A 16,075-nucleotide genomic window follows, 5' to 3' on the forward strand; every position below is an offset into this window, starting at 1 on the left:
AGTATCAAAAAAGATAAAATACTTAGGAATAAACCTAACTGAGGAGGTAAAAGATTTTTCTACAAAACATTTCTAAAAGAAATCAGAGAAGATACAAATAAATGGAAAGACATCCTGTGCTCATGTATTGGAAGACTTAATAATATTAAAATGTCCACACTACCTAAAGTGATCTATAGGTTCAATACAATCCCTACCAAAATCCCCAAGGCATTTTTTTACAGAAATAGGAAAAAATCTTCCCAAAATTTACACGGAGTCTCAAGTGAACCTAAACAGCCAAAATAGTCTTGAAAAAAAGTTGGAGGCCTCATACTTCCTGATTTTAAAACACGCTACATGTCGGACGCAGCAGCGCACGTCTGTAATCCCACGACATATTGTGTTCTTGGTAAAAATTGGGCTGTTGTGGGGCTAAAAACTGGACTGTTACAATTAAATGTCAAAATAGTGGTAACAGTATTGTGGCCTACAAAATAATTATTTCCCTGTAAGACCACTAAAGAAAAATGGTAAGAAAATTCCTCTTTAAAATCTGCCACATGAAATCTTAGTTCTTTTGACAGTGGAGAGAGGAAAGAGGGGAGAGAAGATGGAGGAATGGGAGAAAGAGAGGAAAAATAGTGAGCTGCAGGTCCCCTGCTAAGTGGAGGGCGGGTGTCGCTGCTCAACAGAGAAATGTCAGAGCCCACATGCTCGGTTACCATGGATACCCCTCTGCTCTGAGACAGTTACGATCTAACAGATCTCAGAGGGTTTTCATTTTCAAAACTTCCTGTTTTAATGAGAACATACCCTTGATAACACTTTTTCTTTAGAAGTGTGAAAAACGTTAAAGGAAAAACCATACTTACCTGAATGTAATATATGCCCTTTTCTTGAGCATACATCATTAGAAAACAGTAATCTAGGTTTTGCTTTGTTCTCCATCTGAAATAAACATTTTCAAAAAGTATGTAAGGAATCACACTCAAATTTAGTAAAATAAGATTAAATGTATAAACCTCAAGTGTCTGTATAACATGTCATCTATGTGTATGTGTACACACACACACACATACACAGACACACACTCATTTGGAACAGAGAGTAAAGAAAATTCACTTTCCTCTAATGAAGAATTTTATCAAAATGTATTCCCAAGAACACTAATCCTCAAGCTGTCCTCAGGAAAAAAGAAGTCTAATGTCAAGTAAGTTTGTGTACACACTCCCCTTCTAGAAACATACTAGTTCACAAGAAGCACTAAAATACCCAGCAGTAAAGACATTTCTTGGAAAAAAAATTCTTAATCCATTATTTTCCAAACTTCCTTGACCACATACCCTTTTTTCAGTAATATCTTAATGTCTCATCAAATGAGTGCTTCAAAAGTTATACTTTTAGGATCCCTGCTCTGGTGCCTAGGACTGTTTTACATGCAGATAAAAGTTCATAAATATGTATTGAATGCTTAAAAAAAAACTTCATATTTAAATTCACAGTATTAAATCCTGTCAGTGAATTCCTGGTAGCCTACAGAAACACCCTGATGAAAGTTAAATAAGAGAAGTGGATCTAAAAGCTAGTTTAAGAAAACACAGTTAAAAGCTGATATTAAGTTTTTACATATTCTAAGAAAACCCTACCTTATCTCACAAACTGTCCTGGACGTAATGAGACTTACCTAGAATATTTTACCAAATTCAACTCTAAAATGTTTTCAGCTTCGATAAATAAAAACTACATGTATTAGATATTTAAATAAGCTCACAAGTGCAGAGGATTTGAAACAGCACATGCTCACCTTACTCTTTCTTTAGAGTCTCCAAATGTCTCCTTTAGGTTTGTCAAGTCAGGATAATAGCTTTCAGGGGGCGATATGACTTCCACCAAGCCAGAACTGATTTCTTTAGAAAATCTATTATGAGAAAGGTTAGCTGAGTTATTTAAGTTCTGTGGAATTTTATTTATCTTAACGCTCAATGTACTGTGTTTAACATAAAACACATCAGTAATCATTTGTAGCAACATAAAACGTTATGGCCACAGGGTGTTAAATGGAGCAGCTCATCGCTGATTTCATTTACCAGAAAATACAGCTTTCTCCAATAGCAAAAGTTTTTTTTTTTTAAGTACTGCTTTAAAAACTATAAAATACTGCTATTATTAAAGTAGCAAAGAAATCCTAAGCCAACTGCAGGCACTGATGTTCCTAAAATGTGCCTGAATTTAAAAAAAAAAAATCAAGGTCTCACAGAAAACAGAAAATTGAAGAAAAACAAATAAGTATGTATGTATCTTAAAATACATATATTTATGCAAAACCAAAGTTCTGACATCCTCAGGAAGCTCTGCCTGTAGATTAGAGACCACATGTCATTCTCAGCCAGTGTTTCTCAACTGGGGGTGATTCTGTCCCTCTGGAGGACTTTAGCAATGTCTGAAGACGTTCTGGTTCCCACAGTGGTGGTCACTACTACTGACACCTAGCGGGTAGACGTTAGGGATCCTGCTCCACATTCTACAATGCATTGGACAGCCCCCACAACACAAAATTATCTGGCCCAAAATTTCCACAGTGTGAGGCTGAGAACCCTTTCTAAACTTTTTAATTAGTCTGTGCTGACTCAAATGTAATTTCTTTCGCTTTTGCATCCTCCCTTGATTCATTTTTGCAAATCTCCACATAATGGTAGTGCAACTGCCTGCCCTTGCACTTTTTTTTCTGAGCTTGGTTTTCCATATGCAGAGGAAGATGTAAATCAACAGAGTCCCTGCAGAAGCCCATGGGCCTGCCCGTGGAGTCCGTGGGAAGGGGGGCCCATCGTCATTGCTCTGTTCCTTCACTTAAGAAGTCTACGCCAAATTGTGTTTCTATAAAGACTTCCAAGAAAGTCAGCACTTCAGGAAATCAAACAAATAACAATTTAATCCTGAACTATGCATAACTTTTTAAAATATTTGATTTTAACATTTGGATAGAAAAAGAGCCACATTATTTTCAACGTAGGGTTAGCAAATGATTGTTGCTTCTTTTTTGTCTTTTCTTTTTAAGTAGAAGGTATGTCTTTTAGGGACAAAAAACAGATACAATTTAATGAAGAAACTCATAGCAAGACTAATTTTATTACATTTTAAAACTGTTACGGCAATATTATAAAAATAATAATACCTGAAACTTACTAAGCTTTCCCTCTGTTACCTGCCATGTGCCTTGCTCATAAACTGCTACTCAATCCTTGCAGAATAGAAGAATAGATTAAGACATAGTTTAAAATTGAGGTCTGAAATTGCTATGTGAATATCTCCCCGGAGAGCAGAAAATTTTGCCTGGTAAGTACAATGTGAAAGATTTAATCCCATATGATTCTCTCTATATTCATTGTCTTCAAGAATAAAGACTGTTATTTAATAGTGTTACATACACAGGACATTCAAGTCTTTTCTAAAATGAAATATACCAATTTATCCCATCACATAACTGGATATATTTGCACCACTTTATGACAATACAAAATACCAATCAGAGGTGATCTCATAAACAGTGAACTCCACAGAGAAATGAACTATCAAGGAAGGCATTTTCTTTTAGCAAGAAACCAGGAGATAACCGTCACCAAAATATTTTTATGTTTATAATTAAGAAGAACTTACTCTTTTTCCAGGTTGGCTACCACACCATGTACATAATCAATATCTGTCTGGGAAAGAAAAAAAATGTATCTACATTCATGTTTTTTATTTTTACTTAACTGTCAATATTGAACTCAAAATTAAATGAATGACAAAAATATTCATTGAAAACATACATTAAATTTTTAGACAATTCATTAGATTTGCATTTCTCTATTGTTCTATTGTACTACTATATGTCATTGAGCACTTACTAACAAAATAAGCAGATTTAAAGTTTTTATTTTTTTTAATTATCTGTGTTGGATTCAGTAGGAAAACTGAGCACAAAAGCAATCTCTACTTCTATCAAAACATCCAAACTATAGTGAATAATATTAGTAACAGATGCTGAATGATATGAATAAAGATTTTTCTACTTGGAATCATAAAACCTAGGTTCAAGATTTGCCTCTGTGGCTACTGAACTGTATACTCTAAAGTAAGTCATTTCTCTGAGTTTCAATTTCCTATTCTATTAAAAAAAAAAGGGAAAAAATGCCTTAGAGATTATGAGATAAATGATAAAACTATGTAATAAAAAGCAGCTGTATTATTATGCTATATTATTATTACACTGATACTGATAACTGAATCAAAAGCACTTTAATCTGTTAGAAATAAACATTTATCAGATCTGCATATTTTTGAATTATGAACAAGTACTTGAATTACATAATTCAAGTACTACTTGAATTATGAACTAATACTTCCTATTAATTTTACTTTATTTTCTTTACTCATTTAATGAATCACATATTTACATTTCACAAACATTTACTGAGTGCCTACTCTAGGCCAGGCTGGAACCACTGCAGTGAACAAGACAATTCTAAGCATGGCAGACATGTTATAAACAGACATTTTCAACCAAGTTCAGATCTAACCCAGCCTGGAGGGTAGAGGCATAAGAGGAGGCTGCCTGGAAGAGGTGATGTCCAACAGTAAGAACTGGCTTCTTCTTCCAGGACCCTGGCTCCCAGGGGTCTAACAGAGATAAATATCATTAGCTCTTCTCTTCTAAGAGGTAAACTGAGTCTGTCTCTGATGTTATGTCAAAGACCATGGAATTGGGCCAAAGTAAGAATTCCAGCTTTGCCTCCTACCAGCTGGATAACCTTGGGAGAGCTGCTAAGCCTCTCTGGGCCTCAGTTCCCCAGTAAAATAGAGACAACTGGAGAAACTGCTTTCTAGGATAGCTGTAACAACTGATTAACAGGGTGGGTCACAGGTGATAGGCAAATGCAAAAAATTATGAGCACTATTTCTCCAGTGCGTGTGTCCAGACACCACTTTTCTCTTAACTCCAGATCCTAACCCCTTCAAGGACCCCAGGAAGCCCAAGGGACAACCAGGCCAGGAACATGGCAGGATGTGTTGCAGGGCCATGGCCACATTTTTGAGCCAGCCAATGCCCTACTGATATGGTTTGGCTGTGTCCCCACCCAATCTCATCTTGAACTGTAGCTTCCATAATTCCCATGTGTTCTGGGAGGGACCCTGGAGAGATAACTGAATCACGGGGGCAGTTCCCCCATACTATTCGTGTGACACTGAGTAAGTCTCACAAGATCTGGTGGTTTTATAAGGGGTTTCCCCTTTCGCTTGATTCTCATTTTCTCTCGTCTGCTGCCATGTTAGACAGGCCTTTCGTCTTCCGCCATGATTGTAAGGCCTTCCCAGCCATGTGGAACTGTGAGTCCATTAAACTCTTTTTCTTTATAAATTACCCATTCTTGGGTATATCTTTATCAGCAGCATGAAAACGGACTAATACACCTACCTATCAACTTTAAATAGTGATAAGATATTACAATGCTCAATTGTTAAGAGGCTCAATGATATATAAAATATGATCTATGTTATAAAGACTGTCAAAACACTTAATACTTGAGAAAAACAAACAAAAAAGGTATACCTTAATCATGGAAGTTACAAAACCATCAAATTAGAAAAAGTTCTTATTACAGGCTTTCTGAAAATATATTTTAATTTCTGTAATTGAAAGTAATTCTAATTTTTGCTGTAAAGTCTAACGACTCATGAGTAAGATAGTTTCATGAGACTATACCCTTTAAACTCTTAACAAACTACGGAGACACAATTGGAATATAGCTCAAAACTCTCTGTACTTCCTCGATAGAAGCCCAAACATTAGTGATTTCTTTTTAAATAAGTCATTCACAAATTTGACCAATGAGTATTTAACTGCTCAACAAGCTGTAATTTTGGAGAATATGAACAATCATGGTTTTATGAACTTCACTGTGTTTAACAACCTGAAATGCAATTTGATAAGCATTTAATGAGGGACAGTGTTTTGTCCACCAAAGGAAACAGGAATACAAAGTTGAGTAGGACCAGTTCCAAAAGAAATCAAAGAAATCTGAAAAAGAAATCAAGAGAACAATCCCATTTACAATAGCTACCAAAAAATACTTAGGAAAAACTTTAACAAAGGAAGTGAAAGAACTAGACACTGAAAATTATAAAATGTTGATGAAATAATTTGAAGAACACACAAATAAATGGAAAGACATTCTGTGTTCATGAATTGGAAGAATTAATATTATTTAAATGTCCATATTACCCAAAGTGATCTACAGATTCAATGCAATCCCTATCAAAATTCTGAGGTAGCACTGGCCTCATTGAGAAGAGTTAGGAAGTACTCCCTCCTCTCCCATATTTTTATATAGACACACTGACCAATGGAACAGAATATAGAGCCTAGAAATGAACCCATGCACGTATGGTCAATTGATCTTCAGCAAAGGTGCCAAGAATACTCCATGAAAAAAATTTCTTTAGCAAACAGTGCTGAGAAAACTCTATATCCATACAGAAGAAAGTGGACCTTCAACTCACACCAAATATACAAATCAACTCAAAATGGATTAAGAACAAAAGAAGAGTCTAAAACCACCAGAAGAAAACAAGGGAAAAACTACATGACAGTGGCCTGGGCAATGGTTTTTTGGATATGACCCCAAAGACTCAGGCAACAAGAACAAAAATAGACAAATAGGATCACATCAAACTAGAATTTTTCTACATGGCAAAGGAAATAACAGTGTTAATAGTGGCTCTACAACCTATGGGTTAGGAGAAAATATTTGTATGCTGTACCTCTGATAAGAAGTTAATACCCAAAATATGTAAGAAACTCAAACAGGTCAACAGGAGGAAAAAAAAAAAAACCACTGAAAAAATAGGCAAGGGACCTGAATAGACATTTCCCAAAAGAAGATACACAAATGGCCAACAGATATATGTAAAATGCTCAACACTGCTAATCATTAAGGAAATGCAAATTAAAACCACAATCAGATGTTATCATATCGGTCAGAATGGCTAATTGTCAAAAAGGCAAAAGATAACCAGTATTAGGAAGAATGTGGAGAAAAGAAATGGATGGATATATACATTGTGTCCATACTGGGTACATATATGGATCCACTGTATCCATATTATCAAGCTCTGAGTATACATTGGTAAATAAAGATCTCTGCCTTGTAAAACTTAAAACTGCTAAGAGAAGCAGTTCATAAACAAACAAAAATATGTACACATATGTATGTGCATATATAACTGAGTATTGTATTATAAAAACAGAATGCAGTAATAGAGGTAAAATAGAGATAACCTATTTAAACATTATATTTAGAGAAAATCTCTCTGAAGATTTGACATTTAAGCCTAAATCTGATACATATTTCTATTCAAACATACAAAAATAAACAGAAAACACTAAAAGGGCTATTTTAAGTTCATTAATTGGGGCTTTGTCCTTAATAGTATATTGATGCTATAGCAATGATTCTCATTTTTATTAGAACCCATTTAGTTCAAAATATGTTCATAATTTACCCATCTCTGACCGCCTCCATGAACATTCTCCCAGTTCAAGCCTCACCTTGATTATGGCAACAGCTTTCTAAGTAGTCTCCTTTCTTTTGCCCTTACCAAAGCAGACGGCAGGATCCTTTTTAAAAAGGTAAGCCATATTATTCTTGCCAAAAATGCAGAGCCAAAATATAATCATAAGAAAATATCAGAAAAAACAAAACTGAGGCATTTTACAAAATAACTGACCAGTACTCATCAAAACTGTCTAAGTTCATGAAAGACACAAACATACTGAGGACCTGTCATGGACAGGAAGAAGCTAAGGCATGAGAACTGCTAACTCCTATGTGGTAATCCACAGTTCACACTGGAACAGAAAGGCGAACCCAGGCAGAAAAACATGAAACTCAAATAAAGTCTATAGTTTAGTTGAGTGTTTATTTCCTGGTTTTGAAAACTATAATATGGCTACGTAAGTTGTTAACATTAGAGCAAGCTGAGTGAAGAAAATATCCTCTATAATTTTTGCAACTTTCTGTAAATCTAAAATTATTTCAGAATAAAAAGGCTTTTAACATACTTAAAAAAAAAAAAAACAGGTTAGTCAAGTGTCTTCTCTGTTCAAAACTTTCAAATGGTTTTCCATTTAAATTAGGGCCAGGTTTGGCAAAACAGATCTGCTGCCTGTTATCCTAAAGTAAAACTTCATTGAAACACAACCCCACTCATTTATATATTATGTCTGTTTTCAGGTTAAAATGGCAGAGCTGAAGAGTTCCAACAGTGACTGTATGACTCCCAAAGCCTAAAATATTTACTATGGGTCCTTTGAAAAAAGTCTGCCAGCCCCAGTGACTTAGAGTAAAAGCGAAGTTCTTGCAATGGCCTGTAGCATCCTACATGATCTGACCCACCCCACCCTTCTCTGACTGCCTCCTGCTACTGAGCCCCTCACCTTCTCTGCTCAAGCCATACAGGCCTCTCCTTGCTGTTTGGCAAAATGTGCCAACCAGTGCTCTTGCCACAGGGCCTTTGCACATATAGTTCTTCTGCTTGGATTGTCCAACTCTTACATCCCTCAGGCTTTTGCCCAAATGTCCTGCCCACCGTCCCTGGGCAACCCCAAGCCTCTTTCCTTTTCTTGTTTTTTTTTTTTTGAGATGGAGTCTCACTCTGTCACCCAGGCTGGAGTGCAGTGGTGTGGTCTTGGCTCACTGCAACCTCTTCCTCCTGGGTTCAAGCAATTCTCCTGCCTCAGCCTCCTGAATAACTGGGATTACAGGTGTGCATCACCATGCCCAGCTAATTTTTTGTATTTTTAGTAGAGACTGGGCTTCACCATGTTGGTCAGGCTGGTCTTGAACTCCTGACCTCATGATCCGCCTACCTCGGCCTCTCAAAGTGTTGGGATTACAGGCATGAGCCACCGCGCCCAGCCCTGCAAGCCTCTTTTCTTATTTACTGATATATTCTCTTCAGCACTCATTATCATCTAGTACCCACCTAACATATTACATATTTGGGGATTTTCTCTCTTGTCCTTCTCAAATAAGTTTCAACGGGCAGAGGCTTGTAAAAACACATACTGAATTACAAGCAACTTACTTGCTTGTAAATATTTACTGAATCACAAGCAAACTTTATGGAACATTATACATACAAATACATATGATTTCTATCCTATAGTAGTTTGTATGATTCTTTTCTTAAAGAAACATAGTCTTGCTCTGTTGTCCAGGTTGGAGTGCAATGGTGTGTGTGATCATAGTTCACTGCAGCCTGCAATTCCTGGGCTCAAGTGATCCTCCCACCTCAGCCTCCCAAGTAGCTGGAACCACGGGTGTGCACCACCATGCCTGGCTACATTTTAATTTTTTGTACAGATGGGGTCCTTGCTATGTTGCCCATGTTGATTCCAAGCTCCTGGGGTTAAGCGATCCTCCCACTTCAGCCTCCCAAAGTACTGAGATTATGGGCATGAGCCACCATGCCCAGCCAGTTTGTATGATTTATAAACAATGTATAAATAAACATTTTTAAGTCTAGCTGCTTAAAAATTACAGGCCAAAATACTACCAATAAACCAATACAGTAATCTGGCATTTATAAAATCAAAAATAGAAGCTAGACAGAGTAAAAACTAGATAAATAATCAGCAAGTATATAGAAGACCTGAACAACACTATCAACCAACCTGATCTAATATGTATCTATAGAAGGACACTCCTAGCTACTCAGGAGGATAAGGCAGGAAGATTGCTTTAGCCCAGGAGTTCAAGACCAGCCACTGCAACATAGTGAGACAAAAATTAAAAAAAAAAAAAAAATTAGCCAGGTTCAGGCATGGTGGCTCATGCCTGTAATTTCAGTGTTTTGTCAAGGTGGGAGAATCACTTGAGCCCAGGAGTTAGGGTTACAGTGAGCTATGATCACAACACTGTACTCTAGCCTGGGTGGCAAAGAAAGATTCCATCTCTGAAAAATAAATAGATTATATGGACAGATAGATTAGACAGACAGATGATAGATTAGATAGATGATTGCAGAAGGAAGGGAGGGAGGGAGGGAGGGAGGAGGACACTTTACTGGATAACAACAGAATTCATATTTTTTTTTTTTTTGAGACAGAGTCTCATACTGTCACCCAGGCTGGAGTGCAGTGGTGCAATCTCAGCTCACTGCAACCTCCGCCTCCTGGATTCAAGCTATTCTTCTGCCTCAGCCTCAGTAGCTGGGACTACAGGTGCACACCACCATGCCCGGTTAATTTTTGTATTTTTAGTAGAGACGGGTTTTCACCATATTGGCAAGGCTGATCTCAAGTCCTGACCTCGTGATCCACCTATCTCGGCCTCTCAAAGTGCTGGGATTACAGGTGTGAGCCACCGTGCCCAGCCAGAATCCACTCTTTTTAAGGACACATGGAACACTGTCCAGGACAGACCATATACTAGATCATAAACAAGTATTGATAAATTTTAAAGGACTGAAATATGCAAAGTATGTGTTCTTTGTGAAGTAAATTACAAGTCAACAAAAGAAGGAAATTCTGGAAATCTTCAAATGGATAAAAAAATTTTAAACACTTTTCTAAATAACACATGAGTCAAAGAAGATTACAAGAGGATCAGAAAGTATTTTGATCTGAATGAAAATAAAAACATGACATATCAAAATTTATGGGATACAGCTAAAGTGGTGTTTAGAGGGAAAGTTAGAGCTTTAAATTGACTATATTAGAAAAGAAGAAAGCCTTTCAACCAATTATCTACCCAATCACCTTAAAAATTTAGAAAAAGAAGAGTAAGCCAAAGTAAAAGCAGCAGAAGGAAGTCAGTAATATTAGAGTGAAAACTAATAAAATAGAACACAGGAAAATACAGAGAAAGTCACAGGGAGTATTTTTTTTTACTTTACTTGCCAGCTAGCCAGCTAGAGCTAAGAAACCTAAAAGGTCCCAGAAGAGGGGGAAATAGGGAAGAGAAAGCAAAGAAAATAGGGGCTGGAGAATGGATGGGAGAAAGAAAACAAGAGACTATTTTAACAAACTTTGTAGAACTACTGGACACTTTAGCCATGTACATGTATAACTAACAATTTTTTTCAAAAAGCAGAAAAATAAAGCTAATGGCATAAAAAATTAATATTCTTGTGTATTGCTAGACTTCGATTTTGGGTCAACATTTATTATCTAATGGATTTTTGAAGTTTTTTTTTTTGAGATGAGGTCTCTGTCACCTAGCTGGAGTGCAGCAGCTTAATCACATCTCACTGAAGCCTTGAACTCCTGAGCTAAAGTGATCCTTCTACCTCAACCGCCTGAGCAGCTGGGACTACAGGTGTGTACCACAATGCCTGGATAATTTTTAAAAACTGTTTTTAGAAATAGAATCTTGCTCTGTTGCCCAGGCTGGTCTAAAACTCTTGGCCTGAAGTGATCCTCCTGCCTCAGCCTCCCATGTTATTGGCATTATAGGCATGAGCCAACATGTCTGGCCTCTGAAGATTTTTAATCTCTTCCTGTACCTTCCTCATTTTGGTACTTCAATGGACACTTGTTCAGTAAGTAAAAGAATACTTGAAATGTACACATTTGCCTTTATTTAAACATATGATTAACAGGCAACTAAAAGAGTTTGTACTGTTTCTATAGCTGTTGTACTCTTCAGATGCTTTGGGATAGAAAAAAGTTCAAAAACATTCAGGTAACTAAACCTTGGCTGAAAGCACACTAAGCTATCTAACTACAACAGACCCAGCTACTTATACAGTTTGGGTGATAACATAACACTAATAGTACTTCCTTCCCACTTTTCCTCCTGGAAATCATATACAATTATCAATGAGAACCTGATGCAAAAACTGCAAACTTTAAGGTATTAATAGCCAAAATTCTCCAACTCCAAAGGGATGCAGTTTAGTTCTAACATGAAGAGCTGCAGAGGCTAGCAGTATTTGCAAGAAATGGCCCAAATGTGTGGCAGAAGGAAAGGTAGAGTCGTTGTCTGGAACGCTACTCTGTCCCCTCATCTTCCTGTAAACCAGCAGCTTAGGGAAAGCTTCATCTCCAATGATGATTTATAAAAAAGGAACCAGCACAGCAACTACCCAAAATAATAAGACAAAAGGGAGAAATTCAGCAGAACAAAAACTGTATGTATATATGTGTGTATAAACATATATAAACGTGCACATACAAACACCAGTTGAAAAATTATGACCAAACATTTCCCCATTAATTTAAATGAAAAAAAAAAAACTCTTAAATCAGTTGCCACCAGGCAGAAAAATGCATATTAATTCTTATATCTAAAAAGTAAATAATGAAAATAAATCAAGTTAGCATTTGGGTGAACATGTTTGAAAAGTAGAAAATGGAACCAAAAAGGAAGAAAAAATTAATAACGTTAAAAGCAGACATCAATGAATCAGAAAACAAACAAAAAAGGAAATAATAAATAAACCCAAGAAGGTTTTTAGAATATAACAAATAAAAACAGATCCATTAACTAGCCAGTCACAAATATACACACGTACACAAGCAATCAGAGGAAAGAATCACAAAAAGAATAGGAGCCTGCATTTCTCACCTCTGCCTACAGCAAAGTTTAAAATTTGGATAAAAAAAATAAATTTACCAGGAAAATATTTTATCAAAATCAGAAGGAAATCTAAATCACTGTTTATACTTTAATATGAAACATTAACCTTATACCAACTGTACAGAATTAGGGCCATGACATGTCTCTGGAATGGGTACACTATCAAGTCATCTGGGTAAACTGAGTGTCTAAAGCACAGCATTGGAAGGAACACTGTTCAGTGTATACAACACACATGGAGGTTTTTAAAACCATGTGATTGTATTATCTATCAAAAAATTAATTAAAACACAAAAGAAATAATGTTTTCTAATATAAATGAAATATACAACAGAAAATAAAAATAAAAACCAAAAATGTCACAACAATTTAATTAATACTCTCTGGTTATTCAATTTCTGTATTCCTATTTCTGACCCTAGGCCAGCTAACTAACTAGCCCTGTTGAACCAGCTTAAATCAAAGAATTTAAAGAAGGCATAGTAAAGGCCTCAGGCACTCTTCCTGTGAAGCACAAACTAGAATGTGTACAATAGTAAACTAGTAACACTGAATAAAAGAAACCAACATTGTTTTCATACTGTATACTATACACTCCATGAACCCAGGAATTCTAGAAACTCAATTTTTTGAAGACGAACAATGGTGCTCTTCCAAGATGATGAATTTGCTATTTCCTTATAGAATCTCAAATTCTAATCCTACAGTTTTTAAGTAAGGTATTTGGAATGCTCCTGGGGCAAACTGCTGAAACAACATGAATAAACAGGGTAATATAAAAAATAGCCTAGGCTGGGTGTGGTGGTGCACACCAGTAATCCCAGAACTTTGGGAGGCCAGAGTAGGAGGTTCGCCTGAGCTCAGGAGACAGCCTGGGCAACATAGTGAAACCCCATCTCAACACACACACACACATACACAACACAAAAAATTAGCTGGGCACAACTGTAGTCCCAGCTACTTGAGAGGCTGATGTAGGAGGATTGTTTGAGCTTGCGAGATCGAGGCTGCAGTAAGCCAAAATTGCACCACTGCACTCCAGCCTGGCTGACAGAGTGAGACCCTGTTGCTAAATATATACATATATATTCCTTCGGTATAAAGTCCTCTTCATGGTTACCACCAACATCATTTGTTGTTTTGGTTTAGGCAATATTCTGCCTGAAACCCACCCAAAAACTCCTTTTGTCTCTAACCACTTCATTTAGCCATCACCTCTGCAGACATATGATTTCCTGTTCTGCTTTGCAACAATTACACAGAATTCAGGTGTTTTTGAACAAGAGAAAACCTGTATCAGTTAGGAAACAGCCTAAACGTCTATCAGTCAGACATTAAATTGTGCTAAAACCATATAATGAAATATTTTATAGCCATAAAGAATGATGTTTTGATATTTATTCTTGTTAGCATGGAAAAATGTCTATTACATTAAAATATGTATAGAATGATCCCATTCATATATATCTGTACAAGCCACAGAAAAAAATCCTTAACACATATTTTGAAATAGTTATATTTACATAGAGGAGTAACAGGTTATTTTTCATTATACATTTATGTAATTGTTTTGAACAGTATGCATGTGTTTACTTCTCTATTAAGGAAATTATCAAGACCATTTTCATTTAAAAAGACATGGGAAACTCTAAAAAGTTAGAAATTAGTGGGCCAGAACTAGACTATGTCCTAAATCCTTTCCCATTCTGAAATTCTATACAATAATTAAGAAAATATTTACTCAAGGGTCTTATTCCTCATGATTTAAAAAGAACTTGCTCAAGATTTATTCTTTCTCTAAATCTTTTGAGGAGACTAAAATATAAGGAGTATGGTATTTCTCATTCACATGATTTCTTAGTAGTAACAGAAGGGATGGAGAGAATAAAAGGATGAGGAGGCTAAACCTTTTTCAGGTTTCAGGACTCCCAAAGATCATCAGTGCAAATCTCCAAATTTAGATCTTAGAGCTAGAAATGGAAACATGTTCTTAAAGATCTATGTGTATATCATCCTATTGACAACAAAGATTACTATTCCTGGTTTGTGATTTCAGGAGAGAAATGAAGGCAAACATAACATAAGTTAGATTTACATTAAACTATCAGATAGAATATATTACCTAACCTTTACTCATCACATTTTTTAAAAGTGCTTATATAAGCACATTCAAATATTCAATTATGATTTCAATTCTTATAGGTTATATACGGTAAAAACATAACAACAATTAAATAATTACCTCTCCTATGAAGACTACTATAACACAGTCCAACTTCTCTTCAGGATATAGATTATCAATAAGGGAATGAAGAGTTTCTATGAGGTAAGATTTAACTTCTCTCTTCACTGTGGGAATGCCCATGACTATTGAAACTGAAAAAAAAAATGATATAGTAATTATATTTTTTAAATTTACAAGGACAATACAAAAAAACGCTTCTATTTGAAAAGTATTACACCCTCTGAAATTGGTATGAATAATTGATAAATCAAAATTTATTAGGTTTCAGAAAGAAAAATAAAGAACACAAGGGCATACCTACAATACTGTAATTCATTTTCACATGACTTAATCATACGAAAAAAAAGTAAAAGAACTGATAAAAATGAAAGACATTACACCTCACACTAAAAATGAATGGCTGTAAAGTATAAACAGCAAATTGTATTACATAACTAAAACTTAAAAACACTAAACATATCTTAAAAATTAATGTTTTATCTATCAACTTAATGCATATGATGTGCCGAGAAGACCACAACATCAGTTCTGTGGTTGTTCTTGCCAAAAAAGCATAACCTCAACTTAACCGTAAAGAAACATCAGACAAATACAAACTGGGTCAATACTCCACAAAATAACAGTACTCTTTAAAGTGTCAAGGTCATGAAAGACAGAGTAATGAACTGTTCCCAGTTGGAAAAGACTAAGACACCATGACAATTAAGTGAAATAGGAGACCTTGAGTTGAATTCTGGAAGAGAAAAATAGTAACAATGAAACACACGAAAAATCCAAATAAGAGCAAAGGTTAGATAACAGTGTAGCTTCAACATTAACTTCCTGGTTTTTGATCACTGTACTATGGTCATGTAGAAAGTAAACATTTAGGGACACTGAGTAAAGGAATATTATTAAAACTCTGTGGCCAGGCACAGTGGCTCATGCCTGTAATCTCAGCACTTTTGGAGGCAGAGGTGGGTGGACTGCTTGAGCTCAGAAGTTTCAGACCAGCCTGATCAACATGGCAAAACCCCACCTCTACTAAAAATGCAAAAATGATCTGGGTGTGGTGGTGCGCACCTGTAATCCCAGCTACTTGGGAGGCTGAGGCATAAGAATCGCCTGAGAGGCAGAGGTTGCAGTGAGCTGAGATTGTGCCCCTGCACTCCAGCCTGGGTGACAAAGCAAGACTCCACCTGAAAAAAAAAAAAACAAAAACAAAAAGAAAGGAAAGAAAACTTTG

At 36.0% G+C, this 16,075-nt stretch overlaps 1 protein-coding gene across 3 annotated transcripts in view; it reads right to left on the reverse strand.

The window, feature by feature from the left end:
* Positions 1-16,075, reverse strand: part of MGAT4A (alpha-1,3-mannosyl-glycoprotein 4-beta-N-acetylglucosaminyltransferase A) — a 116,996-nt gene that overhangs the window by 33,639 nt on the left and 67,282 nt on the right. For all 3 annotated transcript variants that reach the window (XM_021671759.2, XM_064371402.1, XM_064371403.1), the window contains 4 exons: positions 14,848-14,981; positions 3,637-3,683; positions 1,787-1,900; positions 855-930 (listed from right to left, as the gene is read on the reverse strand). In XM_021671759.2, the coding sequence (XP_021527434.1) occupies positions 855-930; positions 1,787-1,900; positions 3,637-3,683; positions 14,848-14,981 (371 nt within the window). The remainder of the gene's footprint in view (positions 1-854; positions 931-1,786; positions 1,901-3,636; positions 3,684-14,847; positions 14,982-16,075) is intronic.

Source organism: Aotus nancymaae, unplaced genomic scaffold (genome assembly GCF_030222135.1).
Source record: "Aotus nancymaae isolate 86718 unplaced genomic scaffold, 86718_ANA_hifiasm-v0.15.2.pri h1tg000131l, whole genome shotgun sequence".
NCBI classification, from domain to species: Eukaryota; Metazoa; Chordata; class Mammalia; order Primates; family Aotidae; genus Aotus; species Aotus nancymaae.